The 25709-nt window shown below is 43.8% G+C and overlaps 1 protein-coding gene across 1 annotated transcript in view; it reads right to left on the minus strand.

The window, feature by feature from the left end:
• The window catches only part of ADAMTS14 (ADAM metallopeptidase with thrombospondin type 1 motif 14), a 305508-nt gene that overhangs the window by 102954 nt on the left and 176845 nt on the right, over nt 1-25709 (minus strand). Inside the window, exons 8-11 of the mRNA XM_075347232.1 lie at nt 14462-14605; nt 10519-10651; nt 5903-6016; nt 2458-2606 (exon numbers count right to left, since the gene is read on the minus strand). Of these exons, the coding sequence (XP_075203347.1) occupies nt 2458-2606; nt 5903-6016; nt 10519-10651; nt 14462-14605 (540 nt within the window). The remainder of the gene's footprint in view (nt 1-2457; nt 2607-5902; nt 6017-10518; nt 10652-14461; nt 14606-25709) is intronic.

Consider the following 25709-nt stretch of genomic DNA (forward strand, 5'->3'; position numbering starts at 1 on the left):
GACCTCCATTCGACGAACCGAACTCGAGCTGAACCGCGGCTGGTTTGCTCATCTCTACTCATTATGACCTCTTTCCCCAGCAGATCCCATCCCATTATGGCCTCTTTCCCCTGCAGATCCCATCTCATTATGGCCTCTTTCCCCCTGCAGATCCCATCCCATTATGGCCTCTTTCCCCTGCAGATCCCATCCCATTATAGCCTCTTTCCCCTGCAGATCCCATACCATTATGGCCTCTTTTCCCCTGCAGATCCCATCTCATTATGGCCTCTTTCTCCTGCAGATCCCATCTTATTATGGCCTCTTTCCCCTGCAGATCCCATCCCATTATGGCCTCTTTCCCCTGCAGATCCCATCCCATTATGGCCTCTTTCCCCTGCAAATCCCATCCCATTATGGTCTCTTTCCCCAGCAGATCTCATCCCATGTGCTCCTTTTCCACTGCAGATCCCATCCCATTATGGCCTCTTTCCCCAGCAGGACTCATCCCATGTGCTCCTTTTCCACTGCAGATCCTGTCCCATATGACTCCTTTTCCCATATAGCTCCCATCTATTGTAGCCTCCTCTCCCCATATAGCTCCCATCTTATGTGGTCTCCTTTCCCCATATAGCTCCCATCTTATGTGGTCTCCTTCCCCCATATAGCTCCCATCTTATGTGGCCCCTCTCCCCATATAGCTACCATCTTATGTGGTCCCCATATAGCTCCCATCTTATGTGGCCCCTCTCCCCATATAGCTCCCATCTTATGTGGTCTCCTTTCCCCATATAGCTGCCATCTTATGTGGCTCCTCTCCCTGCTCCCTGCATCTTCGGCTCACTCCAAGCACCAGCGGCCTCTCCTCTGTCTTCCGTCCTCTGCGGCTCTCTGCACACAGACGCTGACAGAGGGCAGGACGAGGAGCTACCTCCCCACACTGCCATGACCTCTCTGCAGCGTCAGTGCGTCGCACGCCGGGTCAGGGAGCAGACATACTCCACTGTACCGGGAAGTGCGGCGCGGAGGTACGGGGAATCATTTGTGTTAGAGTCTTAAGGACACTAACACAAATGAATACAGGGAACTGGATCGCCGGAGCTGTTTCTTGCCGGTTCGGGGAACCGGCTGCTATTTTAACAACCGGTTCTCCTGAACCGGACATAACCGGCTGAATCTTACCCCTGAATAGAGGATTTAAGAGGTTCCAGTGGCTCCTGTGAAGCTCTAGGGAACTCCATGCCCAAGAGAGTTAAATAAGTGCTTGAAAATACAGGTGGCTAAACACAATGTTGACACTGTGGACATACTTTAACCAATTTCACTTAGGGGTGTACTCACTTTTGTTGCCAGCAGTTTAGACATTAATGGCTTAGTGTTGAGTTATATAGAGAGCACACCAAATTTACATTGTTATACAAGCTGTACACTGATTACTTTACATTGTATCAGTGTCATATCTTCAGTGTTATCCCATGAAAAGATATAATAAAACATTTACAAAAATATGAGGGAAGTACTCACTTTTGTGATGTAATGTATAACATAAACTAAGCTTGCTGTAGACTATAGATATCGTTATACTTTATCAAATCTATTTGTGTCACATAAAGGGACAGCATTTTGCTAGGATATGCCATCACTTTATGATCAGTCGGAGTTTGACTTCTCGTGCGCCCATCAATCCTGGGGATCAAGTATGGCTGTATTGCTAGTTCCTAAACAGAAGAGATGCAAATCTTTCCATTATAGTTTTTCCCATTGTAGGGTTTACTCTAGGTTTTAGCTAACAAATACTGATAATCTGAAACTGATCTTAGGGAAAAAATGGCCACAACTGTAAATCATGTTCACCTGATTTCAACTTTTGCCTCACTAACGTCCAGCCCAAAGACATTTTCTTTTGAGGCATTTGTATGATTTTTTTTTTACTATGTACACTATATAAAATGCATTACTATATAAAATACACAAAAACTTTTCCAAAGAGCATATGGAAAAATGAACATCTTTCCAAATTACCAAGGTTTTCCATTCCACAGGAACGTTGTAATATAGTAGTGTAACCACATTCGCTTAGTCCAGATATTTCTATTTTTCATTTCCATAGTTTGACACATGGATTCAGTAACAATCGCATAATTTATATGAGTGTAAGCATCATATTTCAGAGTATACTTCACTAACTTCTGATCATATTAAAACTCCAAGACATTCTTTAAGATTTTGCAGATTAATTTCTCTTGAAATCTGATATCAGAGAAGAGCTGACAGACCCCTAAATATAAAATTGTTTATAGATACCGTCAACGATGGAAACATTTTCCAGTGAAATATCCATGCCTATTTTCAAAGAAGTAGGCAGAGCATCTAGAGGTATTAAGCAAATGGGTAATATTGTAAATCAAAGTCTGAAGATCAAAAGTGGATGGCAAAAACAGCCAATACTTTTACGAAGATATTGCCTGTGGTACTTACGGTGGGTTATTGCATTGTCGGGCACGGGAACGCACTCCTCCACCACATGTTCGAGAACATGATCCAAGTCTTGACCATGAGCTCCATCCTCCATCCTGACTGTAGGATTGCTCAGGTGACTTCCAGATGCAATGACCTTTAAAGCACCACTAAAAAAACAAGAATGCAATACAGTACCCATGAAAATATTTATATAATCCATGAACCCATTATATCCCGTACTTACATTTATATAAATAGGGTACCCTATGTAAAGGTCTTTATTTTTTAATATACAGTATGTAGACATTGTTACAGAACATATTTGACCTTCATACAAACAGCATAAAAATATTTAATCCAATAAGTCTTTATTGTCATTTTGCTGAGAAGTAACATTATGATGGAAATTAAAGGGAACCTGTCAGGTGCAATATGCACCCAGACCCACGAGCAGTTCTAGATGTACCGTATTTTTCGGACTATAAGACGCACCTGACCATAAGACGCACCCTGGTTTTAGAGGAGGAAAATAAGAAAATAAAATTTTAACCAAAAAATGTGGTCATGACACACTGTTATGGGGCGAGGATCTGCTGCTGACACTGTTATGGGAGTAATGTCCCCAAATTCTCTACTAAGGTACCCCATTCTGGTAATGATCCTGCTCATATACCCCGTCCTGCTCATATACCCCCATCCATCCTGCTCATATACCCCATCCTGCTATATACCCCATCCTGCTCATAAAATACCCCCATCCTGATCATGATATATCCCTATCCTGCTCATAATATACTCCCATCCTGCTCATAAAATAGCCCCATCCTGCTCATAAAATAGCCCCATCCTGCTCATAATATATCCCCATCCTGCTCATAATATACCCCCATCCTGCTCATAAAATAGCCTCATCCTGCTCATAATATATCCCCATCCTGGTATATGGCCTGTATCCTGTGGCACAGAAAACAAATAAACGTTTATACTCACCTTTCCTCACTCCATACAGCACCGATCATCTTCCTCTCTGTCTCAGCTGCAGCGCTGCTGAGTGGAGCCATCACCGTGTGTGGAGCCGTCCCCCTGCAGCATCGCGATGTCTTCCTGTCTGTCCCGGTCAGCTGAGGGTGCGTCTTATGGTCCGAAAAATACGGTATATTGCTGATCCCTGCCTAACTGTCCCTGTATACACTATTAATAGACCGAAAACTGATTACTCTAAAAACAATTTTTATTTATAAACATTAAAATTATAAGTTCAAGCTATATCTCATTGTATGTAGCTATATCGGTCAGTGAACACACATCCAGTCGTGCAGAGCTAGATATACTCTAAAGGGATATCAGACTAGGGAAATTAAGGATAGCCCAGTGAGGTTCTTTTTGATAGAAATTGTAATATCAACTAAGATGTTAAAAAATGGCCAGGTCATAGATCCCTAGTCCTTCACCTTCCTGGCAGCGGAGGTAAACACCATAATGTTTCGGGCGCCCCCGCTCCTCGTCGGCTATCCCTAGTAGGCCCTAGAACTGCCTGTGTGTCAATAATTGACCTAAAGCCCAGAAAGTGTGGTTAGCGCTGAAGTCAGGATTATTCAATCACACTAGGTGCATAGTCAATATGCTGATTAATATTAAATATATTAGTTGGTCATAGGGGAAATCCCCATACAGAGTAGTTGTAAAAAATGCTCCCCTCAGATGCACTCTAATGGGTGAGAGGGAGTACACAGGTAGCTGTCAAAAATCCGTTACCCAGTGCAGATGACCAACTGCATTAAAGTGGACCTGTAAGAATTAAATCCCAGTAGGGTAAACTTAACTTGCTGGAGAACAACCTCACAGAAGATTCCCGACGCGTTTCCCCCACTTTAAAAGGATGCTTTAAAAGGATCCAGTACAATATACATGTGCGGATCCTATTCAGCCCGATACTGACAGGGTGAGGTGCTGAGGTCCATTCTGCATTAACAGGAGGACCATCCGACTACCATTTACAGTCTCTGAGGGATCCTTTGGCAGGACACTGAAAACTTAAAGGTGACCTGGATTATGTGCATTGTCATGAGATGGTAACATCCCCTGATGAATCCCGAACAAAGTGGGGGAAACGCGTCGGGAATCTTCTGTGAGGTTGTTCTCCAGCAAGTTAAGTTTACCCTACTGGGATTTAATTCTTACAGGTCCACTTTAATGCAGTTGGTCATCTGCACTGGGTAACGGATTTTTGACAGCTACCTGTGTACTCCCTCTCACCCATTAGAGTGCATCTGAGGGGAGCATTTTTTACAACTACTCTGTATGGGGATTTCCCCTATGACCAACTAATATATTTAATACTAATCAGCATATTGACTATGCACCTAGTGTGATTGAATAATCCTGACTTCAGCACTAACCACACTTTCTGGGCTTTAGGTCAATTATTGACACACAGGCAGTTCTAGGGCCTACTAGGGATAGCCGACGAGGAGCGGGGGCGCCCGAAACATTATGGTGTTTACCTCCGCTGCCAGGAAGGTGAAGGACTAGGGATCTATGACCTGGCCATTTTTTAACATCTTAGTTGATATTACAATTTCTATCAAAAAGAACCTCACTGGGCTATCCTTAATTTCCCTAGTCTGATATCCCTTTAGAGTATATCTAGCTCTGCACGACTGGATGTGTGTTCACTGACCGATATAGCTACATACAATGAGATATAGCTTGAACTTATAATTTTAATGTTTATAAATAAAAATTGTTTTTAGAGTAATCAGTTTTCGGTCTATTAACAGTTGAATTCTCTAATTCTTATTAAAATTGGTGTGTAATACCCTGTATACACTAGCATAGATAAAGAGATCATTTGAGAAAGTATTTCTAAAGCTCTTTTATCTTATGCAAATGAGCGAGGGGACTAGACCCAAGGGCGTTATATCCCTTACACAGGGGTGTGCTAACATGCTGTTCAATTCAGCATCACCAGCGGTGACGCACGTACCGGTGTCCGTAGTGAACACTGAATCGGAATGCCCCAGCACTTCCAGTCATGCGCTGTAGACCTCTCTGAAGCCGGGACGTAAACACCCGGCTTCATACTGCGCATGACCAGAAGTGCCTGGCATTCAGAAGCGCGGTAACAATGAACACAGGCACGTGCGGCACTGCTCGTGAGGTTGCATTTAATAACATGTTGGCACACCCCTGTGGGTGTGCTAACATGTTAAGAGGGCGGATTAGTCCGGGGATATAACGCCCTTGGGACTAGTCCCCTCGCTTAGTAGCATAGGCATCAATCTTTTATCCTGCATCTTGATCAAGCCCCCCCATAGCACAATGAATAATTCATATTGGACTTTATGATGGTGGTCTGCTCTGTTTGTGTGACAGATTGTTCAAATTGTGATATAGAATCGCAAAACAAAAATATGTCAGGTCAGTAGCAAATTGTGGAAATGTTGTTCTTAAGAATCAGTACCTTTCCTGGAGAACATTCAGTTCCATCGAGAGGGGGGCCCTTTTTCGTTTTGCAGAAATAGGGATTATCTGGGTGACTGCACCACAGCTGCTTGCAAGGGTCAAATGTCCTAAACTGTGAGAATAAACATTAGCTTTTTTTCATACATTTAATCACTAAAAGGCTAAATTCAAAAGAGAACAGTGAAGAACAAGTCATGACATTTATAAAAGAAAATATATAAGTCTGCATGCTTTCATGTGCTTTGAAAATTATTGGATAAAAAATATAGATTTTCTTAAAGACTTTTAACCTTGGAAAAATAAAGTGATATACTTGTGATTTCAAACTAATGATACATACAGCGGGTGAAATAAATATTGAACACCTCACCAATTTTCTAAGTAAATATATTTTTAAAGATGCTATTGACATAAATGTCTCAACAGAGATGAGCAGACCCGTGGAAGTTCAGGCTCGCCGGGTTTGGTTGGATTTTAGTTAAAAGTTTCATTTGAGACTAGACATGAGTGAACCTGAGGTTCGATGTGGAAACCGACTTCCAAAAAAATCAAATTTCAAGTTCGAAGTTCGAGTGAGTTACGAGTGCAAACCACTTAAGAGAGCAGCGCTGTGCTTGGGTATGATTGATGCACCGCACTGTGCGAGCTGTGTGCAGTGTATGAACGGCTCACACTGGGGGTAAAATCAGCATGATCAGATGTAGTGTGCACACACAAACAAAGGAAACTAAATTGAAAAACCCCACCCACCCTCACCTGGAAGTATTCTGATTATGGCGCGCATCATGTGGGAGGAGCCATGAAATGCCCAATTACTGACTTCCATTGAGGTTCAAATTTAGTCGGGGTTAAAAACCAAACTTTTTTAAGATTCAAATGTACCTGCCGAACCGAACTTCCAAAGGTTGGCTCATCTCTATTAGGGTCAATGGTGACCTGAACTTCTGTGCTGTAATTAGCTGTAAAAGACTCATTCTAAAGGTTAGGGGGCTGAAAAAGAAATCAAAATGGGGCAATTGCCTTGCAAACAAATGTGGATAGAGGATAGATAAAAAAAATGACCTCTGGTCCCACCTATTTTTGATAGCCAGCGCAGGTAAAGCAGACAACTGCAGGCTGTAACCCTCAGCTCTCTGCTTTAGGCCTCTTTCACACGTCCGTGAAAATCACACACGTTTTTCACGGACATGTGAAAGGTGCATATTTCCCTCCGTGTGCTGTGTTTATGGCACTCGTGTGTTCTCCATTTGCTGTCCGTGATAATACACGGAGAACAGGAACTTTCTGCTCACCTGTCCCTGGCATTGCTGTCCGTGGTTCTGATCTCCGGTCTCCGGTCCTGCCAACTCCCCGCTGCTGCTGCTTCTGGCCCGCAGTGCAGTAAATATGCGATGAGCATAATGAGCGGGGGTCAGAAACAAGTGACAGCAGTGGCAGAGACAGCAGGGCTGGAGAAGGTGAGTATAGAAATTCCTTTTAATTCACAGACACGTGTGTTTTCTCCGGTGCATGTCACACGGATCACATCCGTGCAGTCCATGTGACACCCGTGATGCCAGAGAAAAACGGACATGTCTACATGTGGAGCACACGGGCACACGTATGCTCCACATGGACACACGGTCCATGGCAAAACACGCAAGTGAGAGCTGACCCATTGATTTTAATGGGTCTACGTGTGCCCGTGTCTCCGCACGTGAGGAAACGGACCAAACACATACTGGAGACACGGATGTGTGAAGAAGGCCTAACTTTGCCTGATTATCAAAAATAGAAGGGCTTCCTCATTTTTTTTAAATTATGTCTCACCAGCAGTGACATCACTGAATCACTGACGTCACTACTCGTGAGACATTCTAAGCTGCACTGGCCAGGAGTGACCTATGGAGCCTTGTTCTGAGTACATTCTCAGAACGAAGTTCCATAGGAATCAATTGGTGTTGTGGGACATTACTTCATTGGATGTCACAACTTCCAGGATTTCTTTTTAATTAATAAATTGGTGAATAAAGGAGTGTGGGGGAATGTTTATTCAAATAAACTTTTTTTTCCCTGTGTTCATTTTTTTAACTGTATACTTAACAGATTACTAATGAGAGCATTTGATAGACGCCTATCCATTACTAACCCTTGGGCTTGTTGTCAGCTGTCAATTCACAGTTGACATCAACCCCAATAATATTACCCCAATTACCACCGCACCAGGGCAATTGGGAAGAGCTAAAAATGGCTCTAATGAATGAGCTACTTCTGGGGTGGCTGCAGGCTGCTATTTTTAGGCTGGAAGTGGCCAAATAACCATGGGCCCTCCCAGCCTGATAATACCAGCCCCCAGCTGTCAGCTTTACATTGGCTGCTTATCAAAAATAGGGGGGACCCCAAGTAATTTTTTAAACAATTTAAAAAAATGGAGTGGTATCCACTATTTTTGATAACTAGCCAAGATAAAGCTGACATCTGAGTGTTGCAGCCCCAAGCTGTCGGCATTACCTGCGCTGGTTATCAAAAATAGCTGGGAGCCCACATAATTGTTTTATTGTTTTCTTTATTGTTCACAGCAGCATGCAGGCAACTTTCGCATGGAATAAAGTTTTTTGATTGGCTCCAGTATAGAAAATTAAGCATACAGCAAAACTGTTTTAGCTTCCTGAAAACACAGTATGATAAAGGGGATAAAAGGGAAAAAGTGGTCGCTGAAGATCTATCAGGTTAATCTCAATCTTAACTATTACACATAAATATTGACAATGAATGAATGTTCCTATGATTGTTCCTATTACTCGTGCAGTGTAAACAGGCTTCTGATCAATTGACAAATAAGCAAAAAGCTTGTTCTTCAGGTGATATGATGTTTTGGCTTAGATCATTATTATTTTTTGGCCACACATCAACCTGGGTACATAAAACAGGTGTTGCTTAGAGCAATAGTAGCCTATGCACACAGAATGATCTATCGTATTATTGCTCACTCTGTGCACATTTGAAGAGCGGACTGCCTGTCAAAATATGGAATAAAACAACCAAGTGAAAACTGTAAACAAACAGCTGATTGGCGGTCGTTTAGTGCCACATGTAACACATAGACATATGAGGGCTTGTATTTTGCGGAACAAGTTTTACTTTTGAATGACACCATTCATATTATCATATAATGTACTGGAAAGCGGGGGGATTCCAAGTGCACCAAAACAGCGCAAAAGGCGAAATTCTGCAATGGTTTTTTTTAGTATTTATAGCATTCATTTTATGGTAAAACTGATCTGGCCATATGATTCACCAGGTCAACACTATTATCAGATAACAAACATGAATCATAGTTTTGTTTTTTTTTGTTTTGTTTTTTTTTAATTAAGTGATGATATTTTCTTAGACCCATAATGTTTTCAAATTTGGGTCGATGGAGCAGTGTGAGGGTCTTTTCCGCTATGAATTGACATTTTTACTGATACCATTTTGGGTAGATATGTTGTTTTGATCTCCTCTTACTCTTATTGCATTTTATTGCAGTATTGTGGCAGCCCAAAAAAAATGAAATTTTGGCATTTTTATTTTTTTCTCATTACCAATTAGGTTAATTACTTTAATATTTTAGAACAATTTGAAACCAAATATGTGTTTTTTTATTATTTTTATTGGGGAGAAATGGAAGTGATTTCAATTTTTACTTTAAAAAAAAATCATATTTTTTCACTTCTCACTGTATTTGTTAGTCCTCTTTGGGGACTTGAACGTGAGATCATCCAACTAAACGTTTGTTGTATATACAGCAATGCTACTGTACTGATATGTATAGCGGAAATCACAGTCTTCTATGAACACCAGCTGCAGGCTGACATTCACAGGAGTATCGTCATGTCAGAAACAGAGTTCTTCAGCAGACCCCTGGCCATCATGGCAACCCATTGGTGTCCCACGATCATGTCACAAGTGCATAAAATGAAGCACACTGTAAATGTCGCTGTCAGAGAGCTCAACTCCATCTGCGGCTGTTAAAGCTAATGACTGAATATCACTGCCATCCTCTACCAGAAAAGATATGGGCCCAGCTTGTGAGACCGCAATAAAGTTAGAAAGCCAGCATATGATGTAAATGCATGTCATATGTCAGTAAGAGGTTACACTATAAGGATCAAAAAGTTCAACAATATATTACAAGGTGCAACGAACAACATCAAAACACATTAACCCTTGTTAAACATACGTGTTTCGAACATAACTCAAACATTTAGAAATCGTGACTAAGAATGGTTGAGATCATAACGCGTAAGTTTAAAAGAGTTAGTCTGTTCCGGTGTCGCTCATTGAACCTTATACTGTATTGATAAACGTTTGGACTTTTACCCTACTGGTGCTGTGAAGCCATTTTTTTAGACCTTTCTATTATTGCTGTTAAAAATGTGCTCCTATTGCCTCTCAGGCTTCGGCCATTCAAGGAATTGTGGAATGGTTGGTTTAAGCATTTTAATCTATGCTGAACCACCTTTAAACTATATGGTACATCTGCAAAGATATTCCACAATACTACTACTGTGGCTACATGTACGTTTGTCTACACCTCAGTCTATAAATCCTTAGGCATTGACTCTATGGTTATACTGTTAATGTAATACTCACCGCAGTGCACATCCTGTAACCCACTCCAAAGTCAAATCTGCATTGTTCATCCATAGAGTAGTTAATCCCTGGTAATTCTGGGAGTTTTGGCCATTTATGTTCAAAGGGATCATCGAGGAGACAATCGTAGGAACTAAAACAGAATAGAAAGGGTGGAAGATTGAACGTTAATTATTATTGATAGCACAAAGTAGTGGTCACCAGTCATTTTCATGAGATGTAAGGATCATAGTTCTCACACACACCAAACTTGTTGCAGAAAAATATGCAATAGTAAAGAAATCTTACTGGGTTGGTTTCTGGGGCCATGTATTACTGCAAGCCCCATATAGATCTACTTTAAAATTGAGAAATTTCTGCAACAAATCCATTGTGTGGATAAACTCTAAAGTGGTGTAACTCTAATGTATCCATGAATATTTCTCCCAGCTTAAACGTCTCCATCAAATTTAAATTTTGGAGAGTACCTATAAAGAAAAAAAAGCATATGCAACTCATATATACAGTACCAATATAAAATCAATACTTGCTGACACAAATACAAGTGGAAAAGGTGGAAAACATCCAATACCGGTCTATATGCAAAGTTCACAAGGTGCAAATAGGTAAATAAAGACAAGGTTTCCAATAACAGGAACATATTCCAAGGTAACAATAAAACTTTATCAAGTGCCTACAGGAGATGAATTCTCCGAGCATGGTAGACAAGTAGAGCAGAGAATGGCAATAGAGACAGGACACAATTATACACAATAACACGGTGGTAACAGTAATATCTCACCAGAGAACTGTGCCCAACACATTTCGCACTATTCTTCATTATACATTCATGTTATTTTAACCAATTTGACTTTATTTAGAGTGACCTTTGTATGCTGACTGTGTATAGTCGGACCATCTGGTTCTGATCATTTCTTCAGCTATTAGGGCTCATGCGCACATTGCAGACTAACATGCATTTACGCTGCGTATTGCACTGCAGCGTAAATGCATGCGTCCTGCGTCCCCTGCACAATCTATGTAGATTGTGAATGGTATGTGCGCACGATGCTTTTATGAACGTAGCGATTTGGGTGCTAAAATTTTGACCCAAATCCGTGCGTACATAAAAGCAGCATGTCAATTATTTGTGCGTTCTGGATGCAGCTCCCACTCAGTCTATGGTGGGGGCAGCAGCCATAGCGCATGAAATCGGCTTTTTTTAACAAAAATACTGCATTCATTCTGCAGCGATTTGAAGCGCACATGTGCTGTCAAATCGCTGCAGAATAATCAGCAGTTACGTGCGCATGAGCCCTTAGAGTGCTTTATATGTCTAGTATTGTATGAGTTCATGTTTTATTTTCATACTTGTTTCAATTAAGATCGATTATGTATTGGTATTTATGAGCCCTACATGTTTTTTCTGTATAGGTTTTCGGCCTGATAATTGTGCTATGATTTTTTTATTACCCTGCTGGAGGTCACACCTATTGGATAGCCGTCATTTTTATTTTAGTACTTGCTTAAAGGGAGTAAAAGAGATACCCCTACCTCTTTTTTGTTAACAGGATACTTTAAAATCCAATCTAAAAATCCTTCTTTCCAGAAGAATGTTGAAGGGATTATCTGACAGCAATTTTGAGAAAAATATGAAATCACACAGGCTGGATTTTGATATGCCCAGTCCTTTGTTCTCACATGGGAACAATTGACATTAAATCTCTCAGGGGACAAACGACCCCTCAGCTTTTCCCTTTCCTTATTAAAGGCCACTTCACACATAACGAGATCGCTAACGACATCATTGCTCCGTCACTGTTTCTGTGACGAAACAACAACTTCACCAGCGATCTCGTTATGTTTGACACGTACCAACGATCCGCCCTCTGCTGTAAGATTGTTGGTCGTTGCTGAATGTCCTGGGCCATTTTTGGCTCGTTGGAGTCCTGCTGGGCAGGATAGATCTGTATGTTTGACACCTACCAACGATCTAGTTAATGACCTAGATGAAAACTTAAAGTGTGACACGTAGGCATGTAGTTGCGTCACTTTTTTCGCACCCCCTCTGCACCGATTTGTTGGCTCTGAGAATAGTACTGCGTTCTGATTGGATATCGCTTCATGCTTTGTTCCTTTTTGAGCCTTGTTTTGAGGATAGAACGAAGGAGGGATGAATCCGGGTGCAGATGCAGCTTCGATCCGAAAAGCAAGCAAGCAACCGGGAACAAAGTACGAATTAATCCGGGTGGAGTCGTAGGTTCTATCCTCAAAGCAAGGCTCAAAAAGGGACAAAGGAGGAAGCAATACAAAGTTGCCTTCTAGGAGGGCTGCCTAATCACAACGCAGTATTAGCCACCAATCAGAGCGGAGGGGTGTGGAAAAGGCGACGCATATGCACGCCTACGTGGCTTACAGCGTCAAACACTACGCCTCTATTCGAGGTCGGAATCGTTACATAGCTGCTGTGTGACAGGGTCCCAACGACCAACGAGATCGTTATACAGGTCACTGCATCGTTACTAAAGTCGTTGGGAAAATGACTGTGTGACATCTCACCAACCATCTCACCAACGACTTAACAACGATCCGGAAACTCTGACGTAGTAACGATCTCGTTAACGATCTCGTTATGTGTGACTGGACCTTAAGAATAGAACCACACTTGGTGAAGTTTAGCATACGTTTGGACAGGGTTGTGGGGAAGGACACATAACTGTTAGCCAGATGAGAGTTCAGTGGTGTATGGCAGCCTTTAGTACTAAACCTATTATCGACCTCCGCCGTACATGTGCAGTGGTGATCTCGCCCAATCTCCAACAAAGGTGTGTGTTACAACTAGGACCTGCCTTTAATAACTGAGGATGGAGCTGAGCTCTGCCTGCGACTGTTAACCTGTAACATGCTGCTGTCAAACACTGACAGGAGCATTAGCAGCACTCTGGTGTGGGTATGCATCATTCTATGCGCCCATTGGCGCTACTGTGACATTATCACAGGGCACCAATGTGTTGCTATAACAGCCGGGGTCTGCCTCACAGGGCTCCAGTGAAACCTTGTGATCAGGTCCCCCAAAGGGACTAATAAATACAGTGCAAAATTGTAAAAAAGTTTTTCAAAAATATGAAAAATAATAAAAGAAGCATAAAAGTTCAAATCACCCATTTTCTCCCATTAAAATAATAGAAAAAAATACACATATGTGGTATCACTACATAAAAGTCCGATTTGTCAAAATATAAAAAATGTTTGGCATTGCCGTAGTCGTAATGATGTGGAGAATCATATTGACGGATTATTATTTCACTATCTACAGTGTAAAAAGAATTCCTAAAAACCAATGTAAAAATTGTGGGTTTCTTTTTTCCATAATTTCACCGCACTTGGAGAAATTCACTGTATATTTTTTCTGTTTTCCAGTATAATCTGTTTTAAAATGAATGTTGTCACTCAAAAGTACAACTCATCTGGCAAAAAACGAGCTCTCATATGTTTATGTGGATAGAAAAATGGCTCTTGGAAGAAAAGGAGGGGAAAAAAAAACTAAAAAATTAAAATTGGCTGCGGCGGAAAGGGTAAGATGCAAAACATGAAGATGATTTTTATTTCCTCTTTTTGCTAAAATAAATTTGCACAAGCATTTTTAGACCTAATATTTTTTAACATAGATGATATAAATAACACAGCAATGGTTAGAATAGACAAAGGAGAACCTTCAGATATACAATACACCACAAGGAGACAGCGAGATTCCAGCTAGTGATTGCACTCAGGTCACAACCACACTACAAAAGACTGTCTAGACCTTCATTGTTGCTTCTGACTCATCCACTATTCACAAGTTTTACATACAGATGTTCAGATTACACATCTCTAAAGCCACAGAAGTCTTCCACCTACAGAAACAAAATTGCTTTGCTTTAAATGAAGGCTTCATCTTTGGAATAGAATTTCAGGAACTTACTGAATGTATCTATTAAGTTCTTGCTTACTGCATCTCGACCAGTGATAACGATGGAATGCGGCCTGCACCAGTGGAGCCATGATGCTTCCCATACTGGTTTCATCAGCACAGCGATTTCCCTGACCATCATGCTCCATACCTAGACTATAAAATGAAGAGAAAAAAAAAATCAATCTACAATGATATCAATTGTCCCCTTTGAAAATACTGTATATTAGCGACATTTGGAAATTTCTGATGCAATAACCCAATCACACACAATCAATTATAATACTTGAGCACAACTAATATAACAAGTGTTTTCATCAGACTCGCAACAAAATGACACTTTTAAGGACTAATGTACTTTCAGAATTATTTAACCCCCTAATATGAGCACATTTATCACTCAGATATTCTCTCAAGCACACCTGGGGCTACTAATTAAGGCTTGATTAGTAATATCAGGTATGCTTGTAATAAAGCACATCCAATGCCTTGATTGGCTAGGGGTCTGAAGACTATGAATGTGTGAATCAGACTTTCTATTGAATGAGAATTCCGCTCTTCGTGCATGCTCAGCCAGGAGATGTATGCTCCTGCCTCTTAAGGTGCACATCTTTAAGTGGTTTGTAGAATGATAGGTATGTGTCTCAGAAACTGTGCCCAATACCTTGTAGACTGTGAGCAGGGACCTCCTCCTGTACCAGTCTGTGCCTTGTATTATGATTATTGTACTTGTCCATACTATGTATACCCCTTTCACATGTAAAGCGCTATGGAATAAATGGCGCTATAATAATAAATAATAATAATACCATCTAAATGGAATTAAAGGAACAAAAATAAATAAATAAAATAGTTGGTGGCAGCAGATTCTGAGATTCCAGTTTGCACGGTAAACCACCTACTGTCTCCTCCCCAAAATCCAATAGAATGTAAGCCCTCTGTACCAGTCTGTCTATTGTAACTTGTTCATGTATTCTGTATGTAACCCCCTTCTCATGTACAGCACCATGGAATTAATGAGGCTCTACAAATAAATAATAATAATATCAAACACTGAAGGTTGCCTTACTTGAAATCCAACACATATACCTCTTCTAATCCAAAAGCGCAAAACAATATTGCTCCAATATACTCAACACCATATAATTAAGCCAAAAAACGTTTTGCGATTGATTCTATTCTGTGGAGCGATAAAGAAGAGCTGGAACTTTTTAGGACTATAGATATGCAGTATGTATGGAGGAGGAAGCGGTAAGCATATGCTGAAATGAACACCCTGCCCACAGTGAAGCATAGAGGTGGCCCTGGCAATGGAAACCTGTAGGGGGTGGAAGGTAATTTTATTTTATTATTAAGCATCAGGAAATCTTAAAAGAAAATGTAATTCTGTGAGTAGCTGAAGCATGAGCATCATTGGACCATTGAATAAGACTATGTTCCAAAGCATGCCTCAAAGTCTACCAAGGCTTGGTTTCTGAAAAATTCCTGGAAGATTCTGGAGTGGTCGCCACAGTCGCCGCACTTGAAACTCATCAAAAATCTTTGGTGAGATTTTGCCAGAAGCTAAGGCTGTGTACGCACTTTGCGTTTTTTCATGCGTTTTGAACTACAGCGTTTTAATGCCAAAATCAATGCGCTTTGATTTTCAAGCAAAGTCTATGGGAAATTGTGATTTCTTGTGCGCACAATGCTGTTAAAAACGCAGCGTTTCAGTTGCAGAAAATTTGGCAAAAGCTCAGCGTTTAAGAAGCAGCATGTCAATTGTTTTTGCCATTTTGGCAGAGATTTGCTAACATTAGAGTCAATGAGAACTTTCAAAACGCAATCTACTTCAAAATTCTAGCGTTTTACATGGTTTTTTGACAAAATCAACGCATGCGTTTTTGACTTTATAATAATGGCATGATATGTTTCTTTACACACACACAGTCCAACAATTAAATTATGGAAAATCCATAATTTAACGTTATTTTATGAATAAATATTATAACATTTTTAATAAAATTAGCTATTTTGTGCATGATTTTAATCATGATATTTGTTATCAATTTTTCCCGTTTTTTTCATAGTGTTTGAATGTTTAAGCTTTATTTAGCAGTGTATTTGTATTCAAAATGCATCTGACTTTAAGCAATGAAAAAGCATGTAAATCGTGGTAAAAACGCGGTAAAAACGCAAGCGTATTTTTAGCGTTTTTGTGGTCAAAACCAAATTTGACAAAGACAATTTCTGCCAGAGGATGCATTTACAACTGCAAGAAACTCGACGCAAAGTGCGCACACAGCCTTAATAGAATTAAAGGAACAAAAATAAATAAATAAAATAGTTGGTGGCAGCAGATACTGAGGTTCCATTTTGCTCGGTAAACCACCTACTGTCTCCTCCCCAAAATCCAATAGAATGTAAGCCCGCAAGGGCAGGGTCCTCTTCCCTCTGTACCAGTCTGTCTATTGTAACTTGTTCATGTATTCTGTATGTAACCCCTTCTCATGTACAGCACCATAGAATTAATGGTGCTCTACAAATAAATAATAATAATAATAATAATAATAATATTATCAAACACTGAAGGTTGCCTTACTTGAAATCCAACACATATATCTCTTCTAATCCAAAAGCGCAAAACAATATGGCTCCAATATACTTAACACCATATAATTAGGCCAAAACAGTTTTCCAATTGATTCTGTTCTGTGGAGTGATGAAAAAGAACTGGAACTTTTTAGGACTATAGATATGCAGTATGTATGGAGGAGGAAGTGGTAAACATATGCTAAAATGAACACCATGCCCACAGTGAAGCATAGAGGTGGCCCTGGCAATGGAAACCTGTAGGGGGTGGAAGGTAATTTTATTTTATTATTAAGTATCAGGAAATCTTAAAAGAAAATGTAATTCATGCTTTCTGTGAGGAGCTGAAGCTTCAGCATCATTGGACCATTGAATAAGACTATGATCCAAAGGCATGCCTCAAAGTCCACCAAGACTTGGTTTCTGAAACATCTCTGGAAGATTCTGGAGTGGTCTCCACAGTTGCTGCACTTGAAACTCATCAAAATTCTTTGGTGAGATTTTGCCAGAAGTTAAATCATGTTTCCAGCAAGCAGGTCATACTAACCAAAATGTGCTGTACTAAGTACTAAGGACATTGACATAAAGGTGATAAGTAATTTTGAGACTGCAGGAGTCAGTAAAAATGTCATTTTGTGTTGAATTTGTATAAAAACACTTGTTACATTAGTTGTGTTGAGCTTCTTAAATCCTCTTTGTTTAATTGTTTTTTTTTGCAACCAGCAGAAAGTTTGTAAATCTTGCTAATGAACTTAAAGGAGTTTTCCTATGAACAATGTTCACGTTCATTTTAATTAATAGATCTTGGAATAATAATAATTTCCTCAATTGGATGTGTTTTAAAAAAAATGTTCCTGTGCTGAGATAATCTTATTTATGTTCCCCTGTTATGTACTGTGTAATGGCTGTGTCTGACCGTACAGGGACATGGTTTAAACAAACCACATATTTTGGAGTGGGGAATATAAATGTTTCTCTGCCTGTTTAAAAAAAAAAAAAAAATCATTTACCTTTAAGAAATAATAAGTTTGATCCTGTGCTGTAAAATAGTGTATAGAGATTACAGTGCAGTATTGCAATTCTTTCTCTGTGGTAAAACATTTTTTAAAAGGAGACATGGAAATGTTTTACCTCACAAAAAGAATCAGCTGTGATCCCGTGCTATGCTATCTGTATACTTTCTTTTATGTTCTTCCCAAGCCCAGGAGCTGTGGTATCATCAGACCATGTCTCTGTATGGTCAGACACAGCCAATACACAGTACACAGCAGGGACACATATAGAAGATTATCTCAGCACAGGAACATTTTTAATAAACACATCCAGTTGTGAAAATTATTATTATTCCAAAATCTGTTGATTAAAATCAACTTTAAACTGAACATTGTGTGAAAACCCCTTCAATTTGCAAGCAGGAATTGAAAATTTTTTATTGCAATTGTAGGCTTCAGAAAATCATGTGTTATTCAGCACTAGATTTCCTCACATTCCTTTATATAAACCTGCAAAAAAATGTTATGCAACTCCAATGTTTCTGTAATGTATGGAAAACCAATTGTTAGCATTATCTCCCAGCCTAAAGAACATCTGTCACAGGTTTCATTTTACTTTGATTTAATCCGTGCTTTTAGTTTATACTCTTGAAGGGAATCTGTCACCAAGTTTTTGCTCCTGCATCTGAGAGCAGCATAATGTAGAGACAGAGACCCTGATTCCAGTGATGTGTAGCTCTTGCTAGTCTGCTTGCTATCATTTTGAGTAATTCCTGTGTTCTCTGCTGCACATCTAGCAAGTCTCTGCATTTTGAGCTCGCTATTACCCCACCCATATCATTGATTGGCAGATTTCTGTGTACACTTTAAGGCCTTCTTCACACATCCTTGTCTCCGGTACGTGTGACGTCCATTTTTACACGTGCTGGAGACAGGGCCGGATTATAGGCGGGGCAGGCGGGGCTCCAGCCCAGGGGCCCCCACCAAAAGAGCTTCTAAGGGGGCCCCCACCACCAGGGCCATACTAGTCAGCATTGTTTTTTCTTCACACCCTCTCCCCCTCCGTAAAGACAGTCTAATAAATCAGCTGTGTTTTCGGAGGGAGGGGGGGGAGTGGGGCGATGCACCGGCATTTATTTGTATCTGCGTCTTTAAGACGCAAAAACAAACTGCGGGCACAGGACGCTGAATGACCCCGGAAGTACAATCGCTGGTACTTCCGGGGTCAGAGGTGTGCCAATGAGCTCCCTATGTGCTGCGGCCGTCATGGGCGTACCCAGCGAGGGGCGGGGAGCACCTGCCCCCCCCCCAGAAGCAGGGACACGGTGTAATGGGCCGCTGTATGTGCAGCCACGCTCCTCCGCAGTGTGTGCATGCAGGCCCGACACACTAGCTGCAGCAGGAGCAGGAGGCAGCGCTGTGCTGTGCCGGCTCTGCTGTGTGCTGTGTGTCCGGCATGCACACAATGCAGAGGAGCGCAGCGGAGCCGATGCTCGCAGCTTCGTCCTTCTTCCTATTCAAATGTATTTGCGTCTTTCAGACGTAAATACATTTGAACAGTGTGCCGGGACTGGGCCCCGCCCCCGACGTGCAGCAACGTGATGAGATCAGCACCTTGCTGACATCATCACAGTGCTGCGGGCGCCAGCACACAGGGGATATCAGATGGTAAGCGCTCCATGAAGGAGCCGAAGAGACAGGTTTAATTAATGATGATGAGTGGGGAGGGGCTGAGGACACATAACGGGGAACATCTGTGAAGGACGTGGAACACAGCTTTGTGGCAGGCAGAGGAGGAGTACTGTATTCTGAGGGAGGGGGGGAGGCAGGAGTGTGTAGGGATGGGGCAGTGTGATTCGTGTGTGTAGGGGGTGATGAGGGTTGCATTGTATTGTGTGTGGGGGGAGGGGTAATGGGGGGGTGCATTGTGTGTGTGTGTGTAGAGGTGATGGGGGGTGCATTGTGTGTGTGTGTGTGGGGGGGGGTGATGGGGGGATGCATTGTGTGTGTAGGGGGTGATGGGGAGATGCATTTTGTGTGTGTAGGGGGTGATGGGTGGGTGCATTGTGTGTGTGTGTGTGTGTGTAGGGGGTGATGGGTGGGTGCATTGTATGTGTGTTTTGTGTGGGGGGAGTTATGGGGGGTGCATTGTATTTGTGTGTGTGTAGGGAGGAATGGTGGGTGCATTGTATTTGAGTGTGTGTGTGTAGGGGGTGATGGGGGGTGCATTTGTCGCGGGCGGGGAGGAGGGTGTCAGCACACTATGCTCACCCCCTTCTGCTCGGGTCCGGCGGCTGCTGCTCAGTGGTGACTCGAGCGGTGGGCCGGATCCCGGGGGTTTCTCGAGCGGCACTCCTCGCCCGTGAGTGAAAGGGGGTTGTTGGGTGTGGGGATGATGTTTATTGTCCGTGACGCCACCCACGGTTGTGGTGATTTCACCACCGCTGCTCTATAGGCCCGGGGACGATGGTGTGTAGCAGCGAGATGTTGGGTTGCCCCTCCGTGGGTAGGGGTTGGTGATCCCGGGGCCCGGTGATGAGGTTAGATGCAGGGCCTGGTGGGTGCAGGGACGCGGGGGCAGCGCTGTGCCTTGCGGCACTGTGGTACTCACTCAGCCTGAGACACTGACACAGTTCTTAGTAAAACACTCGGCTGGATGGACGGGTACCCTCAGACGGCTGCGGTTGTTGTTTCTCCCCTGACCCAGTTTGATGGTGTAAGTCCTTTCTTCCACTGCCGTGCACCCTTCTCCTGCATTCCGGCTTCCAGCTGGCTCCCCGACTCCGTACCGGGGGGCCACTGCCCCGCCCCGGCTACCTGCGGTTCCACCAGCTGTCTCCCCGGCTCCCTGCAGACGGCACTTAGCGTCTGCCGGACTTTCTCTACGAGGCCCTAGGCTCCAACCTAGGCCCCTGGCTCTGTCTGCCTCTCACTGCAGACCTTCACTCTTCCTCTCCTAGGACTAGACTCGGCTTGTTTCCTGCCTCAAGTCAGCTCACTCCAGGGTGGGCGTCCCCATCTCCTCACTCCGCCCACCTGGTGTGTCAGTCTGAGGCAGAAAGCAGGTCACTTTGGGGATGTCTGCTGTGAACTGCTGGGGGTGGGGGTGTGTGTGTTGTTACCTGTGTCCCCTGGCTTGTCCAGGGCGACACATTCCCCCTTAGCAAAATGCAGACCGTCCTCGGGCTGCCCGTCCATCACCGGTTTTATTTTTCTTTTAAACTGCAAAAGATCAAAACATTAACACAAGCATTTTCAACCCTCCCAAAACGGGATCCACATTACTTTAACGTTGCTTTAACAGTCCAACACTTTTAATAATAACAGGGTAACGGGTCCTTCAGTCACCCACCCAAATAACCTAGCCTTGGTGCTGCCCCTAAAGCCCAGGCAGCACCCCTTGACCCCAGTCCAGGAACGGCTCCAGATCGGTCAACGGGACCGGTACTTCGCTGCCGTTGCGGCCGGGCGGACTGCCGGAGCCGTCGTCATCTCCGTCGCGGCCGGGCGGACTGCCGGGGCCAGTGGCAGGGTGGTGACAAAAGTGAGGCCTGGGGACCCCAGGTCTGGGTCCTCCCCCACAGACGCTGCGGGCTCCGCTACCGATAACAGGGGTAACGGGTCGGTGCATCACTGCGGCGGCCTCTTCCAGGAACCAAATGCTGGCAGAGTCCTGGCGTCCCTGCTTCCACAGCCGCGGTTCACATGCGGCCGGACGCCATCCCGTCCCCCTTAGCTTCTTTTTAGCACTTCCTTCTTCAGGGGGCGGGGCTCCACTTTCGCGCCTTTCCTGCTCGGGGAAGATGCTCGAGCGGGAAATTTTCGCGCCAAAGATGGCGACTTCTGAAATTTTTCTGCCGGATACCTCCGGCGGTAACAAGGCGCACCTCTACCAGACGGCAGAGCGGTAAGATCCTGTTCGTGACGCCAAGTTGTTGTGGGCGGGGAGGAGGGTGTCAGCACACTACGCTCACCCCCTTCTGCTCGGGTCCGGCGGCTGCTGCTCAGTGGTGGCTCGAGCGGTGGGCCGGATCCCGGGGGTTTCTCGAGCGGCACTCCTCGCCCGTGAGTGAAAGGGGGTTGTTGGGTGTGGGGATGATGTTTATTGTCCGTGACGCCACCCACGGTTGTGGTGATTTCACCACCGCTGCTCTATAGGCCCGGGGACGATGGTGTGTAGCAGCGAGATGTTGGGTTGCCCCTCCGTGGGTAGGGGTTGGTGATCCCGGGGCCCGGTGATGGGGTTAGATGCAGGGCCTGGTGGGTGCAGGGACGCGGGGGCAGCGCTGTGCCTTGCGGCACTGTGGTACTCAGTCAGCCTGAGACACTGACAGAGTTCTTAGTAAAACACTCGGCTGGATGGACGGGTACCCTCAGACGGCTGCGGTTGTTGTTTCTCCCCTGACCCAGTTTGATGGTGTAAGTCCTTTCTTCCACTGCCGTGCACCCTTCTTCTGCACTCCGGCTTCCAGCTGGCTCCCCGACTCCGTACCGGGGGGCCACTGCCCCGCCCCGGCTACCTACGGTTCCACCAGCTGTCTTCCCGGCTCCCTGCAGACGGCACTTAGCGTCTGCCGGACTTTCTCTACGAGGCCCTAGGCTCCAACCTAGGCCCCTGGCTCTGTCTGCCTCTCTCTGCAGACCTTCACTCTTCCTCTCCTAGGACTAGACTGGGCTTGTTTCCTGCCTCAAGTCAGCTCACTCCAGGGTGGGCGTCCCCATCTCCTCACTCCGCCCACCTGGTGTGTCAGTCTGAGGCAGAAAGCAGGTCACTTTGGGGATGTCTGCTGTGAACTGCTGGGGGTGGGGGTGTGTGTGTGTTGTTACCTGTGTCCCCTGGCTTGTCCAGGGCGACACACATTGTGTGTGTGTGTGTGTGTTTGTAGGGGGTGATGGGTGCATTGTGTGTGTAGGGGGTGATGGGGGTGCATTGTGTGTGTAGGGGGTGATGGGGGATGCATTGTGTGTGTGTGTGTGTGTGTGTGTGTGTGTCTAGGGGGTGATGGGGGATGCATTGTGTGTGTGTGTGTTTGTGTGTGTGTGTAGGGGGTGATGGGGGGTGCATTGTGTGTGTGTAGAGGTAAAGGGGGGTGCATTGTGTGTGTGTGTGTGTGTAGGGGGTGATGGGGGGTGCATTTTGTGTGTGTGTGTGTGTAGGGGTAAAGGGGGGTGCATTGTGTGTGTGTAGGGAGTGATGGGGGGTGCATTGTGTGTGTGTGTGTGTGTGTGTAGGCGGTAAAGGGGGGTGCATTGTGTGTGTGTGTGTGGGGGGGTGATGGGTGGGTGCATTGTGTGTGTCAGAGCTGTGTGTGTGTCAGAGCTGTGTGTGTGTGTGTCAGAGCTGTGTGTGTGTGTGTGTCAGAGCTGTGTGTGTGTGTGTGTCAGAGCTGTGTGTGTGTCAGAGCTGTGTGTGTGTGTGTCAGAGCTGTGTGTGTGTGTGTGTCAGAGCTGTGTGTGTGTGTGTGTCAGAGCTGTGTGTGTGTCAGAGCCGTGTGTGTCAGAGCTGTGTGTGTGTGTCAGAGCTGTGTATGTGTGTCAGAGCTGTGTATGTGTGTCAGAGCTGTGTATGTGTGTCAGAGCTGTGTGTGTGTATGTGTCAGAGCTGTGTGTGTGTATGTGTCAGAGATGTGTGTGTGTACAGTTAGGTCCAGAAATATTTGGACAGTGACACAATTTTCGCGAGTTGGGCTCTGCATGCCACCACATTGGATTTGAAATGAAACCTCTACAACAGAATTCAAGTGCAGATTGTAACGTTTAATTTGAAGGTTTGAACAAAAATATCTGATAGAAATTGTAGGAATTGTACACATTTCTTTACAAACACTCCACATTTTAGGAGGTCAAAAGTAATTGGACAAATAAACCCAACCCAAAAAAATTTTTTTATTTTCAATATTTTGTTGCGAATCCTTTGGAGGCAATCACTGCCTTATGTCTGGAACCCATGGACATCACCAAACTCTGGGTTTCCTCCTTCTTAATGCTTTGCCAGGCCTTTACAGCCGCAGCCTTCAGGTCTTGCTTGTTTGTGGGTCTTTCCGTCTTAAGTCTGGATTTGAGCAAGTGAAATGCATGCTCAATTGGGTTAAGATCTGGTGATTGACTTGGCCATTGCAGAATGTTCCACTTTTTGCACTCATGAACTCCTGGGTAGCTTTGGCTGTATGCTTGGGGTCATTGTCCATCTGTACTATGAAGCGCCGTCCGATCAACTTTGCGGCATTTGGCTGAATCTGGGCTGAAAGTATATCCCGGTACACTTCAGAATTCATCCTGCTACTCTTGTCTGCTGTTATGTCATCAATAAACACAAGTGACCCAGTGCCATTGAAAGCCATGCATGCCCATGCCATCACGTTGCCTCCACCATGTTTTACAGAGGATGTGGTGTGCCTTGGATCATGTGCCGTTCCCTTTCTTCTCCAAACTTTTTTCTTCCCATCATTCTGGTACAGGTTGATCTTGGTCTCATCTGTCCATAGAATACTTTTCCAGAACTGAGCTGGCTTCATGAGGTGTTTTTCAGCAAATTTAACTCTGGCCTGTCTATTTTTGGAATTGATGAATGGTTTGCATCTAGATGTGAACCCTTTGTATTTACTTTCATGGAGTCTTCTCTTTACTGTTGACTTAGAGACAGATACACCTACTTCACTGAGAGAGTTCTGGACTTCAGTTGATGTTGTGAACGGGTTCTTCTTCACCAAAGAAAGTATGCGGAAATCATCCACCACTGTTGTCATCCGTGGACGCCCAGGCCTTTTTGAGTACCCAAGCTCACCAGTCAATTCCTTTTTCTCAGAATGTACCCGACTGTTGATTTTGCTACTCCAAGCATGTCTGCTATCTCTCTGATGGATTTTTTCTTTTTTTTCAGCCTCAGGATGTTCTGCTTCACCTCAATTGAGAGTTCCTTAGACCGCATGTTGTCTGGTCACAGCAACAGCTTCCAAATGCAAAACCACACACCTGTAATCAACCCCAGACCTTTTAACAACTTCATTGATTACAGGTTAATGAGGGAGATGCCTTCAGAGTTAATTGCAGCCCTTAGAGTCCCTTGTCCAATTACTTTTGGTCCCTTGAAAAAGAGGAGACTATGCATTACAGAGCTATGATTCCTAAACCCTTTCTCCGATTTGGATGTGAAAACTCTCATATTGCAGCTGGGAGTGTGCACTTTCAGCCCATATTATATATATAATTGTATTTCTGAACATGTTTTTGTAAACAGCTAAAATAACAAAACTTGTGTCACTGTACAAATATTTCTGGACCTAACTGTATGTGTCAGAGATGTGTGTGTGTATGTGTCAGAGCTGTGTGTGTGTGTCAGAGCTGTGTGTGTGTGTCAGAGCTGTGTGTGTGTGTGTCAGAGCTGTGTGTGTGTGTGTCAGAGCTGTGTGTGTGTCAGAGCTGTGTGTGTGTGTGTGTGTGTGTCAGAGCTGTGTGTGTGTGTGTGTGTGTGTCAGAGCTGTGTGTGTCAGAGCTGTGTGTGTCAGAGCTGTGTGTGTCAGAGCTGTGTATGTGTGTCAGAGCTGTGTGTGTGTATGTGTGTCAGAGATGTGTGTGTGTCAGAGCTGTGTGTGTGTGTGTCAGAGGTGTGTGTGTGTGTGTGTGTCAGAGCTGTGTGTGTGTCAGAGCTGTGTGTGTCAGAGCTGTGTGTGTGTGTCAGAGCTGTGTGTGTGTGTCAG

Source organism: Anomaloglossus baeobatrachus, chromosome 5 (genome assembly GCF_048569485.1).
Source record: "Anomaloglossus baeobatrachus isolate aAnoBae1 chromosome 5, aAnoBae1.hap1, whole genome shotgun sequence".
NCBI classification, from domain to species: domain Eukaryota; kingdom Metazoa; phylum Chordata; class Amphibia; order Anura; family Aromobatidae; genus Anomaloglossus; species Anomaloglossus baeobatrachus.